The sequence below is a fragment of the Pipistrellus hanaki genome, assembly GCF_964339955.1.
Source record: "Pipistrellus hanaki genome assembly, chromosome: 1".
In the NCBI taxonomy this organism is placed as follows: domain Eukaryota; kingdom Metazoa; phylum Chordata; class Mammalia; order Chiroptera; family Vespertilionidae; genus Pipistrellus; species Pipistrellus hanaki.
The window spans coordinates 161,045,544-161,070,273 of NC_140503.1; the positions used below are offsets into that span (position 1 = coordinate 161,045,544).

Here is a 24,730-nt window from a genome sequence, read left to right on the forward strand (position 1 = left end):
ATACAGTAGTGGGTTGAGGCCATTTTATTCTGGGAATATAGGGTGTCCAAAATAATGTGTACTCACTTTGAGTGATTATAAAGTCAGTGTCTATTAACATGTTTATGAACATCTAGTGCATTTTCAAAATTTAAAAGAATCTATAGACATGAATAATTTTTCCGTTAATGCCTGCTTCCAAACTGGTGGCCCTTCTAGTCCTGGTGCTGCTGATAATGGGAAGCAATGGAATTGCAAACATAAAGAATCATTTTGTTTGGCCATGGCCGGTGTTTCTCAGTGGCTAGAGCATTGGCCTGAGCACCAAAGGTAGTGGGCTTGATTCCTGGTCCAGGGTACATGCGTGGGTTGAGGGTTTGCTCCCCATTCCCTGCCTGGGGCATGTGCAGGAGGCAACCAGTTGATGTCTCTCTCACATTGATATGTTTTTTTTCTCTCTCTCTGTTCCTTCTTCCCTTCCACTCTCTCTCTCTGGAAAACAATGGAAAAAATATTCTCTGGTGAGGATTAACCAAAAAAAAAAATCATAATTTTGTTCAATATTTGTGTGCCCTCAACTCATTGACTGTTGCCAGTTTTGTACTGTAAACTTTATATTTTATGTGTCCCCATAAAAAAAGTCTAGTGGCATTGTAGGATAAATTTTCTTTGTTAAAAGCTTAGCCTGGCTTCATCCATTATTTCAAATCAGTTAAACCTGAGAAGGAGTGAAAATGGAGTTATCAGCTGTTAAAGTGTGTATACATTTTTTGGGTATACCCTATAGAATGTGGATGAAAGACATAGGAAGAGGATGTGAGATATACTCTGCTTCTAAGGGTAGATTTTAAGACTTAGTGGGCAGTGGTTCTCCAACGTTGTTGACTATACACCTGGAGTGAGTTTTAGTGAGTCTTATCTGGGCTCCTACCTTAGTTCCATGTGTGGCAGCTCCTCCGGTGGTTCTGATGTGGGAAGTGTGCGGGCTTCACCTGAGAAACCTGCCCTAGGAAGCCCCGAGGATTTGCCCCATGTCTTTGCCCCGTGTCTTTCATAAGTGCTATAGAGACATCAAATGGGTCATTACTTTAACAATTATTTTAAAAGCATACATTATTGAATGATTATGGATAGTATATATATATATATATATATATATATATATATATTAATGAATAATATTTCACTTTTCATATATTACATATTTTCCTTTTATTTATTTTCTTCAGTTATGAAGTATTTAGAACAGTTAACCATGTTGGGTCAAAACTGATAGAATAAGGGGCTAGAGAAGGGGAGGGAAGGAAGGGGAAAGGGGGAATATCTGCAATACTATCAACAATAAAAAAATATATTTTTAAAAAATTGATAGAATAGTAATTAGAAGAAATGAAAAAGCAGGAGGCTTTTTAAAAAGTAACACATTGGCCGAAACCGGTTTGGCTCAGTGGATAGAGCGTCTGCCTGCAGACTGAAAGGTCCCAGGTTTGATTCCAGTCAAGGGCATGTACCTTGGTTGCGGGCATATCCCCAGCAGGGGGTGTGCAAGAGGCAGCTGATCGATGATTCTCTCTCATCGATGTTTCTAACTTTCTATCCCTCTTTCTTCCTCTCTGTAAAAAAGCAATAAAATATATATTTTTTAAAAATAGACATTGAAATAGTTTACGTTTAGACTTGGCCCTTCCCCAGCAGTCGAATGCATTCAGAAGGTCTCATAAGTTCAGGCCAGAAACTGCCCTTTGCTGGTCAATTTTCTTCTTCCTGTTTGTGGTGGAGTGGGGGGTCAATGGAATTATCCAAGTGCTACTGAAACATCCTTTGTGAGCACAGGGATGGACAAGGATTGGCTGCCAGAAAGCCAGAATGCGCGACTTCCCAGAAAGGAAGTCGTCAGTGGGTCAGCCAGGCCTGGCAGTGAGTGCCTGGCCGCCTGCTGTCTCGTGATAAGGAGGCACAGTCTGCCTGGCAGGGTAGTGGGGGACTTTCCAAGTGCACATGTTATGGCCTCAGAAGCTTTGATGATACCAGATTTGAAGGAAAAATATCAACGTTTCCTATCCTACCGTTATGGCAAGAGGAAATCACCATTAATCAGATCTAGTAAAACGTATTTCTCTGTATTTTGAAGGTGAACCTTAAGAAAACTGAACTGTTTTCTTCAGAGGGGTTCTATGGTAATTTCACATTTCTGAGGAGTTTTCTGACTTGTAAATTAAAATTAGGTCCAGTGTTCCTGTGTCCACTGTATGGCCAATGTTTCTTAAGAAACCTGCCCTTTGTGTGTGTGGGTGGTGACTGGTTAGCCAGCAAATTTGAGTTGTTGTAACAGAATATATTTTCTCTGATTGTATACCTAATGGTCAGAAACTTAGCCTACTTTAGCCATCTAAGTACCTAACTAAATAAATGTATGGGATTTCAACCTTATCATGAAAATAGATTTTCTAAATTACCTCCCATCTGCAGATATTTGCAAGTCTGGATTCATCCCTTCTGATGTGGAGAAGAGGTTACAGCTGGAATGGCCATCCCAGGAGCAGTTGCTTCTCAGAGAACAGTATTTCAAAAGGTTCAAGAATAGTACCTATTCAAGTAAGAAACGAATGGCACCCTGCAGGTGTCGCAGCCCTTAAATATTTGGATAGCTTGAACTTGACCTTCAATCGAATAAGCCCTATAGCAGTTGTGTAAAGCTGCATAATACTCAAATGTTAATCAAGAGTTAATGGGATGTTCTGCTGGTGTGGCTCAGTGATTGAGCATCAATCTATGAACCAGGAGGTTATGGTTTGATTCTTGATCAGAGCACATGCCCGGGTTGGGGGCTCCATCCCCAGGGTGGGTGGGGATATGCAGGAGGCAGCTGATCGATGATTCTTTCTCTTGATGTTTCTATCTTTCTCTCCCTCTCCCTTCCTTTCTGAAATAAATTTAAAAAGCATTTTTAAAAATTAAGTCTATATAAAAAAAAAGAGTTAATGGAAATCTTGAACCCCAAACTGACGGTGTTTGTTTCTTGTCTTCACCTGACTTTGCCTACTAGCCACAGAGTAAAATGTAGAAACTATTCTTTCATAAGCTAATAATAACCTTAACTTCTCTGAAGAACTAGGAAATCAAGGAAGCCATGGATGCATGTGTCGTATATGTGGGATCCCCTTTCACGTCTCGGCGTGGTTCAGGGTTCCGGTTCAGGGTTCGGGTTCTGGAGAAGGGCCACACATAAATGAAAAGAAACTAGAAGAAATTTAATTTGGTGACATGGGGGCCCAGGCAGTAATCCAACTCTAGTGGGAGAACTACCCACTGCTCTTGCCCTGCCATCCCTTTTATTGAGGCTATGGGGAAAACACTCATAGCGCTTACACAGGAAATAACATAGTAAATTTACATAGGACAAACAGAGGTGGAGGCTGCTTCAGCTAACCATGTCTCAACAAAAGGGTGAGTGGTTAGAGCAATTAATGTTGTTGACAGCCTTCCTGGCTTCCCGTCCACATCTCTCTATTAGTGAAACAGTAACTGGTTTCCGGCAGTATATAAAAGTAAAATAGAAAAATGTAAAGAGTGGAATGCGGAAAACCTTGTTGTCCATTCTCTCTCCCTCCCAGACGCAACCCCTATTGTGAGTTGGTGAATTAGGCAGGGGAGCCCTGAGCCATACCAGCCAGCCTTGGCCTGGAAGCAGCGTTCTCCTTTTCTTTCCTCTGTGGTTTGCAAACACATGAGTAGCTCAACTAATCAGGAATTCATTTCCATTCAACTGAAAGCATTTTTCAATCTTCAAAATGGAGGATGTTGTCACGCAAGGCTTTGAAGCAACTAAAACAAGCAAGCCTTATCTAACTGTGATACAAATTTTTATCTGAAAGGTGATGTTTTCATACCCTCCTAAGGGATAATGTTGCCCCAGATCTCAGTTGAGAAAACAGCCTGCTCAGAGAGTCCACAACTGCCTTCTTCAGACTTTTGAAAAATAAATTATCTTGAAGTTAATTTGGGTTAGTCAGCATTTCTAGAAGTGCCTTATTGAAAGTAAAGTATCTTCATAAGATTTATCTTGTGCACTCTCTGGATTTCAGTGTATCCCATGGGTTTTTTAATTTTTAAATTTATAAGATACAGAAAAACACACAACACATAAGAAATCAGAAATTGTAAGCTAATAGATAGTGTAGTTCTCTAAAAACACTTTTTGCATTTATAATGGGGCAAGACTACTCTGACGTTGGTTGCACGGGATTTAGCATAAGGCAGGGCCACCTCAGATTCATTAAAGGAATGACAGAACTACAGAGAGACCTACACAGCAAGGCCTCCTTGGCAATAAACCTTTATGATAAAGGCCTGCTTAGAGAAAACACTACAGCATTACATAATCTACAGATCCCCACTTAAAAAAAATCATGTTAAACAGTATACCAGCTTATCTTAAATTTTCCTTTAAAAAAAAGGTTTGCTCTCACATGATCTTTCTAGAACCAACATGGTGGTTTTCAGCATCTTTTCCTGCCTGTCAGACTGGGACTTTCATAGTCCTATTTCAGGGGAAAGTTCCTTTGCTAACTACATAGTAACCGGGTCAGTAAAACTCCAGCCACCCCCTTGGCAATGCAAAAATCTGTGCCCCATACAGATTCTTTATTTGTATTTGGAAACATTTGACTTCTGGTTTGAAATTCTTTATTTTAATCTGTATGTCTTGCAAACCTATAAATAGGAATCTCTGTGTTTATTCTGGGCACCAACTCATTACAGTGATAAGTATCTCAGAAGCCAGTGGGAGTTCCCACACATTGTTCTGCATCCATGGCTGAGGCTGGTCATGCCTGAGTAACTTGGGGTGGCATCGCATGATGGAAGAGAGAGCAAGAATCTGTTGTGGCAAGGACACCTTGCTTTGCCAGTGGCCCGGACCCTTAAAACAGGTGTCCTAGAAGATATAGGTACGTTTTCTCATTCCAGAGCCCATTGGATGGTGTGTTTCACTTAAGTAGAAGATGACAAAAACATTTGTCATGAGAATATGAACTCACACTGGAAACCTGCTAGAACAGGAAAGGAAGCAATGTGTTATAGGTTTAATTCTGGGTGTGACTGCAGAAAGGAAGACTCTTATTAAAATAATCACATTCAATGAGCTAATTCTTAGCTCTTCTTCTCCACCTCTCTTCCTCATTATTACACTTCTCCACCCTCAACACCCAGCCCACGCTAGATGCTGGACACTCTTATGTAAATATATAATAAGTATGTTATGGTATGATGCCAGGGAAAGAGGCAGTGCCAATTTTTAATGTCATTTACGTTGCTTTTGTCCCAGGGTTCTCTCCATCCTCTCATTCAGGAAGGGATAAGAGGTTGGATAATGACTGAGAGTTGGATAATTAGCTGTGAGTTTTCTTCTTTTTTTTTTTTTTTTTTTTTTTTTTAAGTCCTCACTCAAGGGCATGCTTAGAGATAGGAAGGGAGAGCATTGGAAAAGGGGATGGGGAAGAGGAGCATCAGTGTGAGAGAGAAACATTGATCGGTTGCCTCCCATCCATGCCAACCAGGGATCAAACCTGTACCCCAGGTTGTGCCCTGACCTGGAATCCAGTGGCAGCCTTTAGGTGATGATGCTCAACCAACTGAGCATTCCAGCCGGGCAGCTGTGAGCTTTCTTATTGTTCAAATTTTGAGGAGGGAGTAGGCATTTTTTTTTAAAAAAGTGGATTCAAACTCAGTAATATGCAGCCCTTATACTAGGAGATGTTACTGTTATGTTATAGGAGGCATATAATAGAATTTCAAGCTATATACATTCCAAGTGCATTTGGAAAAATGAAGAAATGGAAGAAGAGTAAAGTATGAGTTGAATAAATCTGCTAAAATCCAAACATTTCTGAAAATGCCATAATCTTTGTAAAGGGGCTAGGCAATAACAATGCTTTATATCTGTAAGAGAAATGCGTGCCTTACAAAGCGTTTTCACATGTGTGGTTTTGTGAGATAGGCGGATAACGGTACCAGTTCTAGGATTGCAGATCTGTTGCTGAGGCTCATGCAGGATTCCACCCCCAGTTACTCAGTCTGTAAGCGGGAGAGTGGGGTCTGGAACCCAGGACTTAGATTCCTGATCAGGACACTTTCTGCAATGTATAAGGCTAAAATATAGCTGTGAGTAGGCAGTTCCAGGGATTTTATAACAGACTAGTAATGGCACTACCATCAAAGAGCTGTATGATATTAGACAAAACACTTCATTTCTTTGGGAGACCATTTCCTCAAAGAAAAATGAGGGTGGAGGTTTGGGGAGGACTCAGTAATCTCAAAGGCCCATGCTGTCCTAAACTGGACTTTTAAGACCCAGTGGAACACTGGGCAGCTGGACCCAGAGAGCTTTGCACACCATAGTGTCCATGGGTTATGCATATATGCATACAAGTTCTTTGATTAATATCTTCCCACCTGCCCACAAGATTTAGTTTTTAAATTAGGAGAGTTCAAGAGTGAATTTCTATTTGACAAATGCCTAAATATACATGAAAATCTCAATAACTTATTTAGCATATAATAACATTTAATGATAACACTAGCCCTAACCAGTTTGGCTCAGTGGATAGAGCATCGGCTCTATCCACTGAGCCAAACTCTCTCATCAATGTTTCTAACTCTCATCCCCTCATCTCTGTAAAAAATTAATAAAAAATATTTTAAAAATTAAAGATATCACTAAAAATTACACTGTTGCCAGTCTCAAAAAGTGATTATAGCCAAAGCCGGTTTGGCTCAGTGGTAGAGCGTCGGTCTGTGGACTGAAAGATCCCAGGTTCGATTCCGGTCAAGGGCATGTACATTGGTTGCGGGCACATCCCCGTAAGGGGGTGTGCAAGAGGCAGCTGGTCGATGTTTCTCTCTCATCGACATTTCTAGCTTTCCATCTCTCTCCCTTCCATCTCTCTCCCTTTCTCTCTTTAAAAAAAAAATCAATAAAATATATATATATTTTAAAAGTGATTATAGACTAGCTAATAATTTAAAAATCTGAGTTCAAAAGTTCTCAAACTTTTATGGCACTTTAGTGACTCTAATTTTTTTCACAGCATAGTTAGCCTAAAAGAAACACCTAAGAGTTTGTTCATAGGTTATTAGGTTCAAACAACCAAATAGTAATAATTCTCATCATGTCCAACAGACATTGAAGTGTGTCCCTTGCAAATTTAAAAGATCCTGCAATACCTGTGATTTGGGTTGCCTGGTTAACTATGAATTTCAGATAAATGATAATTTTTTTTACTGTATTTCTCAAGTATTACATAAAATATCCACTAAAAAGTATTCATTATTGCTTTGAAGTTTAAATTTAACCAGATATCCTGTATTTTTTAAATTATATTTAATGGGTTGCCATTGATTTATAAGATTATGTAGGTTTCAAGTGTACATTTCTATGATACATGATCTGCACATTGCATTGTGTGCATACCACCAAAGTCAAAGGGTCTTCTGTAACCATATATTTAATCCCCTTTACTCAACCAGGGCAAGTTCCCTGACTGGGAATCGAACAATGACCTCCTGCTCCATAGGTCAGCACACAACCACTGAACTACATCAGCTGAGCTGTTTGTCTTTCTTGTTTGTTCATTTGTTGCTTTCAGGCTTATATCCCGCTTGACAGTGAAATCACATGGTTCTTAACATTCACACCAGTGAAGTCCCGGTGGCTTTCCAGGGTGCCGTGGCACATAGTTTGGAAAACAAGCCCGATAGCCCTGGGCCAGTTTTATAATACAAAGTCCTATTTGTTTTAAATTAATAAATCATATACATGAATTTTTCAAAAGATGTTTTTAATATAATTAAAATTACCAAGATATTTTTGTGACTGAGTTTATAAGTAAAGATATTTATACTATTAAGCCTAGGGCTTATGTTGACTGATGAAGGTCTGGCCTGTGCATGTTGAGCACTGAGCTGCTACAATTTGGTTTTTCCAATTCACCTGAGGTCATTTGAACAAAACCTGAGTGCCAGACCAAAGCTTCTAGTACCTTCCATGAGACTTGATTAAACAGCTGAAGCAAATGAAGTTATGTTAATATTTTTAATTTGCCAGGCCAATTTTGTTGTCTCTTATTCATTACTAGTAGCCCTGCACACAAATCTGTGTGCCAGTAGCTCGCCCCCCCCCCCCCCCCCCCCGCTGATCCATCATCTGGTTGTTACACAGTAGGTAGTTATGCTTCACAGCATAATGATCATTTGCATATTATATCTTTATTATATAGGATAATCACTCCTTAGGACAGGAATTTCTTAGATTTAACAGCAGAAATACCAGGTGTACCAGTTAATAACGTGGATTTTTTTCAATAGATGGAATTACACATCGTTGATGTATATAAAATTTGATATGTATGCTATTTTGTTGTATTGACAGCAAGCTTCAAAACTTCATATGTCAAATTTTATGAAGGTGTTAACATCATAGATACTTTTCTGCTTAAAAATGTTGAATTCCATGCCAAAAAAAACATTTGTGGAAGTTTTAATTCGTTACTTTATTTTGAAGAAAAGTGCTTTTGAAAGTTATAGGATACTTTGGGATGCTTATGGTGAACATGCTCCATCTCAAGAAACTTGTGAATGCTGGTTTAAATGCTTTAAAGGTGATGATTTCTATGTGAAAAACAAAGAATGTCCAGGTCAACCGAAAAAGTTTGAAGACCAATAATTACAAGCATTATTGGATGAGGATGTGTGTCAAACTCAAAAACAACTTGCAGAAAAATTATACATTGATCAATAAACAATTTCCAATAGTTTACAAACAATGGGAAAGATTTTAAAGGAAGGAAAATGGGGCCACATTAACTGAACGAAAGACAAATGGAAAAAATAAAAGTCATCAGTAAAATGTTTCTTCAACTGCACCTAAGAAAGTCTTTTTTTTTTTTTTAAATATATATATTTTATTGATTTTTTACAGAGAGGAAGAGAGAGGGATAGAGAGTTAGAAACATTGTTGAGAGAGATTCATCAATCAGCTGCCTCTTTCACACCCCCCACTGGGGATGTGCCCGTAAACAAGGTACATGCCCTTGACTGGAATCGAACCCGGGACCCTTCAGTCCGCAGGCCTACGCTCCATCCATTGAGTCAAACAGGTTTCGGACAAAGAAAGTCTTTTTTGCATCGAATTATGACTGACATGAAAAGTGGATTTATTTTGAGAATCCCAAACACACAAAGTCATGGGTTGATCCAGGTCAACAATCAACATCGACTGCAAGGCCAAATCGCTTCGGAAAGAAGACAATGCTCTGCATTTGGTGGGATCAGGAAGATGTGGTGTATTATGAACTTCTAAAACCAGGTGAAACCACTAATACTGATTGCTGCTGACAGCAAATAATCAATTTGAACCATGCTTTGATTGTGAAATGACCAGAATGTGCCAGAAGACACAGCAAAGTAATTTTGCTTCATGATGACGCACCATCACACACTTCAAAACCAGTTAAAGACACGTTAAAAGATCTTGCCTGGGAAGTATTAACCCACCCACCATATTCACCAGACATTGCTCCTTCAGATTACCACTTGTTCTGATCGATGGCACACGCACCTTCTAAGCAGCACTTCAAAACGTATGAAGAAGTGGAAAACTGGGTCTCTGAGTGGTTTGCCTCAAAACAAGAAAAGTTCTATTGGGACGGTATCCACAAATTACCTGAAAGATGGGAAATGTGTAGCTAGCAATGCACATTTCTTTGAATAAAGCATGTTTGATGTTTCTCTTGAAATCACCGTGTTTTCTTTGGTTATAAAATCTGCCATTATTAACCGGTACACCTGGTAGTGAACTATGAAGAACAAGTCTGGCGGCCTTCATCACTGTGGTGCCAACCTAACTATTAAATTATGCTTCTCTTCTAGGAAGCTCAGTGGATATCCTGTACACGTTTGCAAACTGCTCGGGACTGGACTTGATCTTTGGTCTCAATGCCTTACTGCGAACCACAGACTTGCAGTGGGACAGTTCTAACGCTCGGCTGCTCCTGGACTACTGCTCTTCCAGGCGTTATAACATTTCTTGGGAACTAGGCAATGGTAGGTACCCCTGGGAACGTTTCATTAATGAGATTCCCCTTTGGCATTATTTGTTTATACTTAGAACGTTAGCAGATGTACTTCTGGTTCGGCACATTTGTGCAGTGCTTAACAGTGCAACTTTTGAATTGCTTAAGGCAGAAAATTCCTATGTATATCCCAGAACCTGATGCTAATTCCAGTTTATGATACATTTGAGCTGAGGACAACTCCTTGAAACCAGCAACTTCCACAGTTCCCTAGTTCCCTTGAGATGGTCAGGGTCACTTTAAGCCTATGAGGCTTGGCAGGCTGGACTCAGCAAAGCTGTAAAGCAGACAGTTTGCTTTTTCCCTTCCACTCCTTTACCTGTTTCTTGACTTGTCAGTTAATCTCAGTAACGCCATCCCAACCCTCATGAAATGCTCAAGCTAAAAGTTCCCAGTGTAGAATCCTACCCAGGTCAAACTCCTGATTGTCTTCTTCTTTTTTTTTTTTTTTTTTCCCCCCCCAAGGAATTTGTAAATTCTAATTAAAGTTCAAATGACTAGCCACTTCATTCAAACATTCTGTAATATTGTCTTCATAACTAGTGGTTTTACTTTCTTTGACTTTGGATTCTAAGATTTTTGTAATTTGAAAAATGTTTTGTTGCTGTTATGTTTGATTTTTAAGTAAAACATTTCTACATAAGCGATTCTTTTGAAAATTGCTCTTTCAGAACCCAACAGTTTCCAGAAGAAGGCTGGTATTTTCATCGATGGACTGCAGTTAGGAGAAGATTTTGTTAAGCTGCATAAACTTCTAGGAACATCTGCTTTCAAAAATGCAAAACTCTATGGTCCAGATATTGGTCAGCCTCGAGGAAAGACTGTAAAGATGCTGAGCAAGTAAGAGCTCGAGGAAGAACCACTTTTCTTAAAAATTGTATTTCCCCTGTGTAGAATCTTCAATAGTTCACATGTTATTAAACAGTTTTCTGCCTGGCTAGATGGTTAATCAAAAAAGAAAACATTGACTGGCTCAGAATACCAAGGTTTTGGGTAAATGGTACCTATGATAAAGTTTGTAGTATCTCAGTTAGGAAGGTTGTGTTTGCCTGATCCTAAAGCAGTAACCAGCCCATTTCTTGTGCATATGTTGTGTATATATGTATATCTGAGAATTGAGTGATAACATAATAGATTTTGATTTTGTAGTTTCCTGGAAGCTGGGGGAGAAGTGATTGATTCAGTTACATGGCACCAGTAAGTACATCTCCCGTTCTTTGTTGTTGTTCTTTTTTAAAAAATAAAATTTATTGATTAATAAAGTTATGTAGGTTTTAGGTGTACAATTCTATGCTATATCATCTGCTTATCGTACTGTGTGCTCACCACCCCAAGCCAAGTCTCCTCCATCACCATTTATCTCCCGTTTACCTTCTCAACCTCCCTCCTGGCCCCCTTACCTCTGGTAATCACTATACTTGTCTGTGTCTATGAAGTTTTTTTTTCTTGCTTAAACTATTCACCTTTTTCACCAAACCTTGCTACCCCTTCCTCTCTAAAAGCTGTCCATCTATTCTCTGTATCTATGAGTCTGTTTCCATTTTGTTAGTTTATTTTGTTCATTAGACTCCACATATGAGTGAAATCATATAATACTTACCTTCCTCTGACTGGCTTATTTCACTTAGCACAGTACTCCCTCCAGGTCCATCCATGTTGTTGCAAAGGGTTATATTTTCTTTCTTTTTTAAAAATTTCTTTATTGATTAAAGTGTTACATATGTGTCCTTATTCCCCCATTATCCTTCATCCCCCTGACTCATGCCCTTATCCCCTTGTTGTCTATGTCCATGGGTTAGGCTTATATGCATGCATACAAGTCCTTTGGTTGATCTCTCCCACCCTCCCCTACCTTCCCTCTGAGGTTTGATGGTCTGATTGATGTTTCTCTGTCTCTGGAACTGTTTTTGTTCATAAGTTTATGTGATTTCCTTATTTTTTTTGGCCAAGTAGTATTCCATTGTGTAAGTGTACCATAGTTGTTTTTTTTTTATCCACTCACCTATTAATGGTATGTCTTCTTAATACTAAGAAAGTACTGCTGGCTTCACTTACTGTTGTTGTGTTTTTTTCAAAAATTATTTCCATTTAACTGCTAATTGACTTTATAATTCAAGTAAGAATCACGGTGTCTCAAACAGCACTGTAGTAAAATTTTAATATTAACAAAAAAAAAGTTAAACTAATTTTAAATAATGTGGTGGTTTCTACAAGATCAAGGCACACTGTCCTTTGACTCATGGGACAGATAAGTAGCTACAGCCAATATGCTTGCTGCAGAACAAGTAACCCAGGAAGCCCTGCACTGATGACTGTGTCTCCTCAAGAGAGAGTAACTGATCCCCTTTCATCATGGTCTCGCCTTAGCAGAACTTCTGCCTCTTTTTTAAAAAACAGAGAGGTGGGAAGAGGTGGTAAGAAGAGTAGGTTCAGCCAATTAACTTAAAAGCAGAAGGTAAAGGTTGTTATTTTTCTCTGATTATTTTCTAAATAACTTAGCTACTACTTGAATGGACGAACTGCTACCAAAGAAGATTTCCTAAACCCTGATGTGTTGGACACTTTTATTTCACCTGTGCAAAAAATTTTTCAGGTAATAGTCTTTTATTCTTTTAAGTGTAAAACCAAAGTCCTTATTCTGTGGTTTAGCTGGTGCCAAATTCTACAGATATATAAATTTACGTGTTTTCTAATCTTAGAGAACAGGCACTAATCTTACTCACCTTCCATCCCCTTAGCATCAGATCTTATCCATGGACATTGATTAGAAATGAAAAATATTTCTAATAGCCTTTTGGTAGAATTAACTTTCATAGGCTATAAGAATGAGGTTGTTTACATTTCTTTCACACCTAGAATTCTAATAAAAGTAAGTTTCCTGAGACCTAAATGATTGTGAACATATTTTGTAACTTTATTGGACAGATGGGTCTGGGAATACAAGATTTTGAATGTCAGTAATGTCCAGCACCATAGTTGGTCAGCTTGCTTGCAGTTACCATGGAGACTTTCCTGTTTCATAGGTTGTTGAGATGACCAGACCCCACAAGAAGGTTTGGTTAGGAGAAACAAGCTCTGCGTTTGGGGGTGGAGCGCCCTTGCTGTCCAACACCTTTGCAGCTGGTTTCATGTGAGTGAAGTAGCACCCGCCTCAGGGACCAGATTCCAGCGCGTTCCTATTCTATTCGGTTGAAATAATTCATCAGCTAAAAATCTGATCAATGATGGTTCTGTGGCTGAGCTCCAAAATTTGTGCCAGATTTTGTAAGATAATGATTTACTAAAGCTTGTTGGACATATTGTATTTCATCATTGTATGAATGAATTGCTTTAGAAGTTCCGTTCCTTAATTTTGGCCCATGGCCATGCCAAGGATTCCTCCTCTAAAGAAGTACATTGTGAAAACAAAACAAAAGACATTGTAAAGGAGTATATCTATAGCTCTGACTCTGGAAGGATTTGTAGTACATGCTACACAGTTATTACAGACTACGAGCCCAGCGCGAGAAATTGTGCAGCCCCGCCCACCCACTTGCACCTCACCACGCATGCTTCGCCACATATGCAGCCTCCTGGTGACCAGTCTTTGGTCATTACGGCGTAACGACCACTGGGTTTTTATTATATAGATTCCCAAGAAGTTTAGAGCCTAAAGTATGAGATCATACCAGAGGACCTATCAATGAACTTAAATTAACTCCTACTCCAACCACCACAAAGTTGATTGCTTTAAACAACCGTTAACTTACATTCCATAACTCCGTTAACACTTTCATATTGAGACTTAATCTCTTTCCTCTCCTCCTTACATAAAGTAGGGGAATAAGCCCAGAATAAAAGGACAAATTGTTTATGCTCTTGGGGGCATGATGAGTAGAGAAAAGAATGGAGATGTTTGTTTTGCCATTAACTAAAGATAAGGGGCAGGAGGTGTCCATAAAAGTTTAGGTGTGATCCTACTTATTTTATTACCCCTGGCTACATGGAACCTTGTAGTGTTTAGACCTCACATAGGGGTGGGGAGGAGGGCTACCCTGAAAGACAAGGAGTAATTGTCTGTGGCGGTAGGAATTTACCTACTCTGCTTTACAGACCATATCTACCCTGAAGGGGACTTCTATGGCATATTAATAGTTCTTCAGGATTAGTAATCATGCAGAAGTATGGGAACTTGTGATGGGAAGGATAGTCTCCATTTAATTTGAGTTACTTATTTACAATTAATACCAGTTTTCTCGTTTCATAGATGAATAAATCAGAATAGTCGATAATTAGAATTAAGTTATTTTGTTCTCCAAGCTGGAAGAAAGCTGGGCCTCACTCTGTTCCAGGTGGCTGGATAAATTGGGCCTATCGGCCAGGATGGGCATAGAAGTGGTGATGAGACAAGTGTTTTTTGGAGCTGGAGCCTACCACTTAGTGGATGAAAACTTCGAACCTCTACCTGTAAGTGATCATTATTCTTCTATTTCTATGAGTAGATTAGACTATGCTGAGGACCCCTGTATTAACCTTCTAAGAATTGTCAACTCTAAGGGTAAATTCAGTGCTCTCAATGTAGCCAAACCATGGACAGGTTAGAGATAATCCATTCTAACATTTTTTGTATCTCAAGAGAAGAAATTGAGACCTAGGAATAATGTTTGCAATGTGAGCCACTTTGGATGTCATTTGAAATTTTATGACTCTCATTTTACAAGATATAAAACTTGGATCAAAAATGTTTTAAGAGTAAATTAAAGTTAAAATTGTTTATAGTATCCAAAGCTTTAAAACTTTTTATGTCATTAAATTATAATTTATTTAACCTTAAGATAAGCCAGTAGTATCACATATTTGTTCAAAAATCTCACCCAAAGAATTGGCTATTTTGTAATAATCTTCAAGGTATTTGTGAATTTTTAAAAAGTCCATCCTACCTCAGCTGTATCTGGTGCTAAATTTGGTAATGTAGCCTTTCCATCTAAAAAGTCATCTGGAATCTATATGTGTCTAAAAATTAAAATAGTATAGATATCTATACTATAGATATAGATACTATAGATATCTCACTGAGAAGTATGACCTTGATTTTTATTATCTAAAATGATATTTGAGGATATCTGTTTTTCTAAGAATTTCTAAAGGAATTATTTGAATATTGTAGGAAAGCTAAGAAAATTTGCAAAAAGCTCATACCAAAATAGGTATGCTAGGCTTCTGTGGTGTATAGCTAGATTTCTCAACAAAATTGCTTTTAATATATAGTGGTCCAAACTCATGTAGCACACTGTTCATAACTTTTAGAAAATGCTTAGAAAAATGACCTTGTACAAAATAGAATCTGTCTTCCCCAAGTGTATTGTGAGCCATCTATAAAGTTACCAAACATGATAATTTCATTAGACAAATATCCAGAATCTATTGCTGGCCCTTTTTTAAATTGGCTTTGAGGAAGAAAGGTAAATAAATAGTTTCTACAAAATTCACTTTGAGTATTATCCTGTCACTCTTTGTAAATAGTGCCAGTTATTTAGTATGTTATCTAAATCTTCTCAGGGCCTAAGCATAAACCTTTGGCTTCAGATCCTTTTATATGCACGAAACTATACTTCTTTCTCATGGTGCAGAATCAGCTAGCAAAACTTGCAAGAATATATGTGCCATATTACTATGAATAGGATCAAGGGAATGGGCCTTAAACCTATTGTACCTGTCTGTTCTCTTATTTGGTTTGCATAACAATCCCAGAAGCCGGAAAGACAGGTAACTTAGATGCATGTTTTTCAGATGAGGAAGTTCTAATTGAGATGAAGTCATGAGGTCACACAGTATTATTCTGAAGAGTCCTGTACAAATCCTGGCTGAGGCCTGCATGCTTTCTACCCTTCCAGGAACTGAGCCTGCTCAAGTTATGTCTCTTGTGAAACATTTCATTGATTCTATTCTTGTCTCAAGAGACGATTTGAATCGGAATTTAGGCAGAGAAACAAAAGCTGCCTACTTTCCCTTAGCTCAAGAACAAAGAGTTGAGGTATATATTGAGTGGTTTATTTTAAAGTAATAATTATGGAACATTTCAAAGTAGAGAGATAAGTGTATAAATCTCCAGTCTTGTTTAATCTACAATGGTAACTACTCCTTACCTCCCACCTATTGTATTACTTTCAAGCAAATCTCGGATATATCACTTTATCCATAAATATTTTAGTATGTATCTCCTTTTTAAAAACATAGTATCATTATTATACTTAAAAATATTAACAATAATTCCTCAATATCATCAAATATTAAATCAGTGTTCCCCATTTTTCTTATTGTTGCAAATGTCTTAATAGTTAGGATATTCAAATCCATAACATTCACATATAGAATTTGGTTGATATATCTCTTAAGTCTATTAATCTTTTTGGGGAGTCTGTTAATCTTTAAGTTCTCCTTTTTTTTTTTGGTCCACTGGAATTTATTAATTAAAATTTATTCATTAAATCCCACATTTTGGATTTTGCTAAGTTTATTTTTTCAGCATGTTACTCTGTTCCCTATAAACTGGTAGTTCCTGTAAACTGGTAGTTAGAACTAGAGGCTTGAGCTTACTCAAGTTTTTTTGTTTTGTGTTGCAAGAATTCTTTGTAGGTGATGTGTGCTTCCATCAAGAGTTTCATAATGTCTCGGTTATCTTGGGTTTTTTTTTCACCTTGATAGCTAGTGATGATTGTTCCCTAATCCATTACTTTATTAGGGGTGTTATAAGGTTTTAAAGAAAATAATTTAATCTCTTAAACAGAAATATTATTTTAAAAATGTGTGTGTGTGTGTGTGTGTGTGTGTGTGTGTGTGTGTAAAAGTGCTGCTTTGAACTTTGCTTTCCATTCTTGGATGATAAACAACAGAGAATATTTAAATGGTCTCTTAGTCAATAATTGAAGTCTTGAGCTATAACTCCTAGCAGGTAAGGACCCCTGAACTGTAGAAACATAGTCCTCTAGTGATAAAAAAAAAAAAAAAAAAAAAAAGAAAAGAAAGAAAGAAAAAGCAGCAAACAAGATACTGCACTCACGCACTCACTTCATGAATAACCCAAATCAAATGATGAATCCTATTTAATTACCTCTAGAATAACAGCATACTCTTTATAGGATAACTACTTGCTTCATTTTGTTAAATGAAGAACTAAATAAAGTTCTGTTTTTTGTCTCTCCCCTCCCAACCACCACAACTAGGATTATTGGCTCTCTCTTCTATTCAAGAAATTGGTGGGCACCATTGTATTAAAGGCAAGTGTGAAAGGTCCAGCCAGAAGCAAACTTCGAGTATACCTTCATTGCACAAACGTCAACCAGTAAGTATGCAATGCACTTTACAAACCAACAAGTTTTAATTAGTAAGCACATAACTTCCTACTCTAACACCCTGTTGTTCCCTCTCTACTCAGAGAGTCTAAACTATGTCATTATTTTTTTATTTTCCTCTTCATAGTAATATGGTGCCAAAGTCTAAAAAAACACACAAACAACAACAACAAAAAATATAGCTTAAATATTAGCATTTGGCTTTTACAATGACTTTGTCATAATCCATAATCAAAATATATCCTAATTTTAAATAAAGAATAGTATCAATGTATTTTTTTAAAATATTATTTTAATTTTAGAGGGGAAGGGAAGGGGGAGAGAGATAGAAACATCAATGATGAGAGAATCATTGATTGGCTGCCTCCTGCATGTCCCCGACTGGGGATTAAGCCCGCAACCCAGGAATATGTCCTAACCAAGAGTTGAACTGTGACCTCCTGATTCATAGGTCATCACTCAACCATTGAACCACACTGGTAGGACACCAACACATTTTTATATGAACAATTACTTCATTAAATGACTATGAATGAATATAACTATAAATTCATATGAATGAATAATTATGACTATACTTATTCCCTTGTATCATATCTGATCAATTTGATAAGGAAGAAGAATTAAAGAACAATATCAACAATAACAACCTTTTTCAAAAGTTTCAACCCAATTTATAGGATTGAGAGACCACAGAGATTTTTATAGTTTATACCCTGCCCTTGGTGGCAAAAAAATGCTCCCAAATCTCATGGATTTTTCTCTTCTTAGTTTCAATCTGTCCATCCTGATAGGATGATAACTAAAATACTAGTTCTAGCCAAAATAGATACCCAGCATTTCCAGTCGCTGGTGAGTGGGAACTCGGGATAGTGAGGGCCCCACTAGGAAGAAGTTGGGGAGAAGTTTGGATAAATAAATTCTGAAAAGTATCAACAGATTTAACTTTTTTGTTTGCTCCACTCTTCATACGGCTAGAAAAAGGTTTACAATTATAAACCATGTGATTTATAATTCAAATGCACATGAACCCACAAAATTCAACTTTTATCATTTAACCTTCCTATGTTTGAAAATGAATACTAAGCTGCCTGGCTTCCTAGTAACTCAGTAGCAAAGACTCAGGGTACCCCAGACAGTGGTGCTGGGAAGAGCAATGTATAATCAATTTCAAATAGGGCCACATTTGTGGTCTTACATCATTATAAAAGGAAGGGTAAAAAGAAGGTCTATTATCATTATAAATACTAATACTTAGTATCCATAATTATATTTGTAATCAAGTTTTTAATTGTTTAAGCTCGAGACAACTATTTTTATTATTGAGTCAATCTATTTGCTTTTAGCCCAAGGTATAAAGGAGGCGATTTAACTCTGTATGCCTTAAACCTTCATAATGTCACCAAGCAGTTGCAGTTACCACATTATTTATTTGACAAAGAAGTGGACAGATATCTTGTAAAGCCTTCAGGACCTGATGGATTGTTTTCCCAGTGAGTACTTTTACTTGTTCATTTTATTTTTTTATTTTATATTTTTATTGATTTTTTACAGAGAGGAAGGGAGAGAGATAGAGAGCCAGAAACGTCGATGAAAGAGAAACATCGACCAGCTGCCTCCTGCACACCCCCTACCGGGGATGTGCCCGAAACCAAGGTACGTGCCCTTGACCGGAATCGAATCTGGGACCTTTCAGTCTGCAGACCGACGCTCTACCACTGAGCCAAACTGGCTTCGGCTTACTTGTTCATTTTAAACTTTCACCAAATGTATCAGTGTTTGTCAGCATAGAGTGTTGATAGGAAGAAAAAGAAGCCAACTGTTTCAAGTTTTGACAATTTTTAATATTCAGGAAGTTTATATATAAATACCTATTCATACAGGTATACTCACTCTGAGAGTCATAAGCAGAAGGACTGAACACAAGCTAGCAGTTATCTTAGGAAGTTAGTTTGCATTTCAAAACAACTTGATATGTCAAGATCCATTCAACATATTTAGATTATTTGCTCTAAAAATACTTATAATTCTTGTTAACAGTCACAAAAGCGAAGCTATTATATAATTGCTAGTAAGAGACTGGGGGTTGCTGTAAACTGTTATTCTTTGTGAGCTGGGCATGATTTTCTAACAGCCTTAAAGTAGTTTTTTATTACTTAGAGTAAGGAAAAAGTAGCTTGGAATCTACCTTTTAGGTCCACCGTATGTTGGAAGGAGCTCTTTTCATCATGGTTATTTTCAGATTGAAGCATAAAAAGTTAAGGGTTCACAAAATTCTTTCCATCTCCTCCCATCTTTGCAAATGCTATCTGAGTGATGTTTTCAGTGACAGTTAGCATCATAACCTGAAGAAGGACAGCAAGAATGCTTTCTCCAAAGTCCTCTCCCCCAGAGATAAACATTATTAACACTGGGTAACATACCTTTGTTTTCCTCCCTGTGCTTCCTTTTATTATAGCTGTAAGCATACAGTCTCTAATGGGAAAAAGAGAGGAGGGATCCACACGTTTTCCCATGTCTTTCCATGCAGAGCCTCTGTAGACATTTAAAAATTTTTAATTGAATTTATTGGGGAGACATTGGTTAATAAAATTATATAGGTTTCAGGGGTACAGTTCTGTAATATATCATCTGTATATTGTATTGTGTTCACCACCCTATAGACATTTTTAATGGGTTGCATGTTTTACAAAATTCTATGGTTTACTTATCCTTTTCCTACTGTTTAAACCTCCTTTTCCTTTTGTAAATAATGCATATTTGGGTAACAGATACTTTTCTCTATTTGGGTTCTGAACCTTTTAAAGTGGGTCTTTTTAGCATATTTGTGTCTGATGCTGATAAGGGAAATGCTTTTGTAAAGTAACTGAATAATAGTTGTAGAGTTGCAATTGTCTGATCATTTTAGTCCAACTTTAGGTCAGTACCTGCTTCCTCCTCTGACGAAGCTCCCAGCCTCTCCTGGTGACTGTTCTCGCTGGTGGGGACAAAGTGAGCCTCTTTGTGCCTTTTTTCTGCTGCTCTTAGTTCTGTTTTCTAGGGCAGAAGTTGGAAGCTACACCTCATGCCTATGGGCAAATGGGTTTAGACAAGTGGTTTTTCTCTTCCTGATGGGGAAGGTTGGCATGCACTCCGTTAATTTTTTATTTTTAACTAGGGGCCCAGTGCACGAATCCATATACCTTGAAAGGAACTATGGGCCTCGAGGCTGTGGTGCGCACAGGGGTGGGTCTCAGCCCATCCTCTGTGCCCCCGCCCAGCCCCTTCTGCCACAGCCCTGTCCCGTCTGCCAATAGCACCGCTCCTGCCGCCTCCACTGCTCCCATGTACTGAAGGCACTGGCCCTGCAGGCACCTCCTGATGGCTTGGAGCAATTGGGGCTGGCACCAGCAGCGGGTGCAAGCGGGGCAGGCAATGTCAGCAGGTGCAAGCGGCGGTTGCTGCCCCAATCGCCCCTCAGTAGCAGGGAGAGGTGGAGAAGCCCTCAGGGGCGATCAGGACTGTCAGCCACGACTCGCACCCACTGACAGCACTGGCAGCACGTGCGAGTAGCATCTCAGACAACAATAGCACGTGTGAGCGAGGCCAGTGCTGGCAGCAGGGCTAGGCGGGACCATGGTGCACGGGAGCAAAGAGTTTTCAGTCACCACCAGAGGCTCGCCCCAATGACAGCGACTGGTGCTCCACCTTGGTCTGGCACCTCTGCTCACCTGCTCACCATCCTGCTGCTGCCAACACCTGCCATGTTCTGTGTGTGCCCCCTGGTAGTCAGTGCATGTCATAGTGACCAATTGTTTTGTTGTTCCGCCGTTCGGTCTATTTGCATATTAATCTTTTATATATATATATATATATATATATATATATATATATATATATATATATTATTGATTTTGTACAGAGAGGAAGGGAGAGAGAGAGTTAGAAACATCGATGAGAGAGAGTCATCGATCAGCTGCCTCTTGCACACCCCCTACTGGGGATATGCCCGCAACCAAGGTACATGCCCTTGACCGGAATCAAACCCGGGACCCTTCAGTCCCCAAGCTGACGCTCTATCCGTTGAGCCAAACCGGTCCCGGCGCATATTAATCTTAATATATTGGATTAGTTGTCAATATTTAACAACTGACAACTACTAAAAAAATCTTTAAAAATGGATACTCTGGCAACTCAGGCTTGTTCTTTGTATTAGAAAAGCAAACTCAAGGGCCAAGGAAGTCATACATGCAAGTGCCAATGGACAGGCATAACAGGCAGTGGCAGTGGCAGGAGACATGCTTAGTGCTGCTGCGGAGGCAGGAGAGGCTCCTGCCACTGCCACTGCCACTGCCTGTTATGCCTGTCCAATGGCACTTGCATGTATGACTTCCTTCGCCCTTGAGTTTGCTACCCATCGTCTGGAGCAAATGTCTCATTTTCTCCAGAATAAGTCTCAAATTCTTGAAGGACAACTGCTTTGTCTTCCAGCTCTATTTCATCTGAAACTTCACAAACATATTTTATATTTCTTTGTCATCACGTTGCTGACTTCAAAATATAAAACAAGATACTACTCTTAAATAAAACCCCGCCCACCTTGCCCAGCCTGATGTGGAAATAATCAGCCAGAGGTGGGGAAATCAGGCCCATGCGCCTTATAAGGCTCTCGAAATCATTTATTCTGGCCCTGCCAAGGCCTTAAAGAGGGTGAGTTAGTTCAATGTTCGACTACATAATATAGCCGGATAATTTTTAAGTTGGTAATTTTGTATGACCCCTGAATGATGTTATAAATATCCCAATGGCTCTTGGCAGGAAAAAGGCTCCTTACCCCTGCCAGCTCACACTCTGTGCACTGATAGCATCCTTTAGCTATATTTATAGCTGATTAAAGACTTTAGCCTGATGGAATTACTATCTTGCCCGCGTTTCATCATTCTAACCCATAGCAGGATTAACTTGCAATGATCAGAGTTCCCTTTAAACTCTGTGGCCAAGTCAAAAGTGTTTCTGAAACGTTTGTTGTGCCCTTGTAGAAGGTCCTCCACATTGTGCCAAACAGCTCTGACTACTGCCACATAAAGATGTTCTCAAGACCTATTTTTGTTTGTGGTTTCCTGATACTAGTCACAGCATTTCCTCCTGCAGCCCATCAAAAAACGGGTGTGGTGCAGGTGTGAAAACAAACCCCAGTGCATGTGGACTGAGCATAACTGCAAGGCGGGCTTCTTGGCCTCCAGCGCAGTCATGAACATCTTATTCCTATCTCTTACTTTTAGTTACTTTTTCTTTTTTATTTAAAAAAATATGATAAAATTTATGCCATAGTAAGGATTTCCAACAGTAGAAGGAGGTGTACATAGAAAAGTCATTTTTTTTGCTCCACAGTCCTGCTCCCAGGAGTTTGAGTGTCATTCTAGAAGTGTGCTATCGATAGGTAATCCTAAGTATGTTTCATTTAAAAACATCCATGACTTTTCACATTAGCTCATTCAGACCTTCTAAGTCTTTAAGACGATGATTGACTTAACTGCCTATAGGTGGACACTTTGATTGATCCCAGCATTTTATACATAGCATTTTATATATATTTTATTGATTTTTTACAGCGAGGAAGAGAGAGGGATAGAGAATTAGAAACATCGATGAGAGAGAATCATCTATCAGCTGCCTCTTGCACACCCCCTACTGGGGATGTGCCCACAACCAAGGTACATGCCCTTGACTGGAATCAAACCTGGGATCTTTCAGTCCACAGGCCACGCTCTATCCACTAGCCAAACTGGTTTCGGCATATACACAGCATCTTTACATACTGGCACACTGAATGGGAGGATATGTCTTTTTAAAAAAATACATTTTATTGATTTTTTTACAGAGAAGAAAGGAGAGGGATAGAGAGTTAGAAACATTGATGAGAGAGAAATATCTATCAGCTGCCTCCTGCACACTCACTACTGGGGATGTGCCCACAACCAAAGAACATGCCCTTGACCAGAATCGAACCTTGGACCCTTGAGTCTGCAGGCCGACAAACCAAACTGGTTAGGGTGGGAGGATATGTCTTAAAGTACAGAGCCCTGAACAGTGCCTCTGACCAAGATTAAATGGGATGCAGTTTTTCTGCTGATTAATACTTAGTGAGGATAGAGACTTAAGGGATCTTTAAAAATGAGATATTTATAATAATTAAGGGGAAAAGAATAAAGTTTTTTCAATTTTAAAAAATTATTTCTTAACTTTACTTTTTCAATTACAGTTTACATCCACTATTATTTTGTATTAGGGTATATCTATTACAGAGAAAGAGCAAATAGTAATATTAAAATATTTCCTCTAATTAATCCCATTTTAATGAGCACAAATTTCATGCACCGGGCCACTAGTGGTCATTATAATATTATTGACTATACTAGAGGCCCAGGGCACAACATTCGTGCACTGGGGGGAGGGTCCCCTCAGCCTGGCCTGTATCCTCTCACAGTCTGGGAGCCATCAGACAGACATCCTTAGTGCTGCTGCGGAGGCAGGAGAGGCTCCTGCCACTGCCACTGCCACTGCCACTAGGCTCACCAGCTGTGAGCCCAGCTCAGGGCTTCTGGCTGAGTGGCACTCCCCCAGTGGGAGCACAATGACCACCAGGGAGCAGCTCCAGCATTAAGCATCTGCCCCCTGGTGGTCAATGTGCATCATAGCGAGCGGTAGTTGAGCAGTTCAGTCTATTTGCATATCAGCCTTTTATTATATAGGATTCCCTATTCTGTACTTTATATCCCTGTGACTGTTTTGTAACTAATTACCAATCTGTACTTTTAAATTTCTTCATCTTTTTCATCCAGCCCCTCAACCCCCTTCCTCTCTAGCAACCATCAGTCTGTTCTCTGTATCTATGAGTCTGTTTCTATTTTGTTTGTTCATTTATTTTGTTCTTTATATTCCACATATAAATGAAATCATATGGTATTTGTCTTTCTCTGTCTGACTTTTTTCACTTAGCCTAATACCATCCACACGGTTGTAAATGGTAAAATTTCATCTTTTTATGGCCAAGTAATACTCCATTACACATACGTACCACTGCTTTTTTATCCAATCATTTATCAATGGGTATTTGTGTTGCTTCCATATCTTGGCTATTGTAAATAACACTACAGTGAACATGAGGTGCATAGATTCCTTCGAATTAGTGTTTTGGGTTTCTTTGTATACCCAGCAGTAGAATCACTGAGTTGTATAAAAGTCCCATTTTTAATTTTTAAGGACTCTCCATACTGTTTTTCCATAGTGGCTGTACTAATCCACATTCCT

At 38.8% G+C, this 24,730-nt stretch overlaps 1 protein-coding gene across 1 annotated transcript in view; it reads left to right on the top strand.

Moving 5' to 3' along the window:
• HPSE (heparanase) overlaps positions 1–24,730 on the top strand; it is a 40,549-nt gene that overhangs the window by 12,983 nt on the left and 2,836 nt on the right. The window contains exons 3-11 of the mRNA XM_084897533.1: positions 2,449–2,574; positions 9,907–10,080; positions 10,781–10,949; positions 11,259–11,306; positions 12,609–12,702; positions 13,133–13,239; positions 14,441–14,555; positions 17,312–17,430; positions 18,787–18,933. Coding sequence (XP_084753659.1) covers positions 2,449–2,574; positions 9,907–10,080; positions 10,781–10,949; positions 11,259–11,306; positions 12,609–12,702; positions 13,133–13,239; positions 14,441–14,555; positions 17,312–17,430; positions 18,787–18,933 — 1,099 coding nt within the window. The remainder of the gene's footprint in view (positions 1–2,448; positions 2,575–9,906; positions 10,081–10,780; positions 10,950–11,258; positions 11,307–12,608; positions 12,703–13,132; positions 13,240–14,440; positions 14,556–17,311; positions 17,431–18,786; positions 18,934–24,730) is intronic.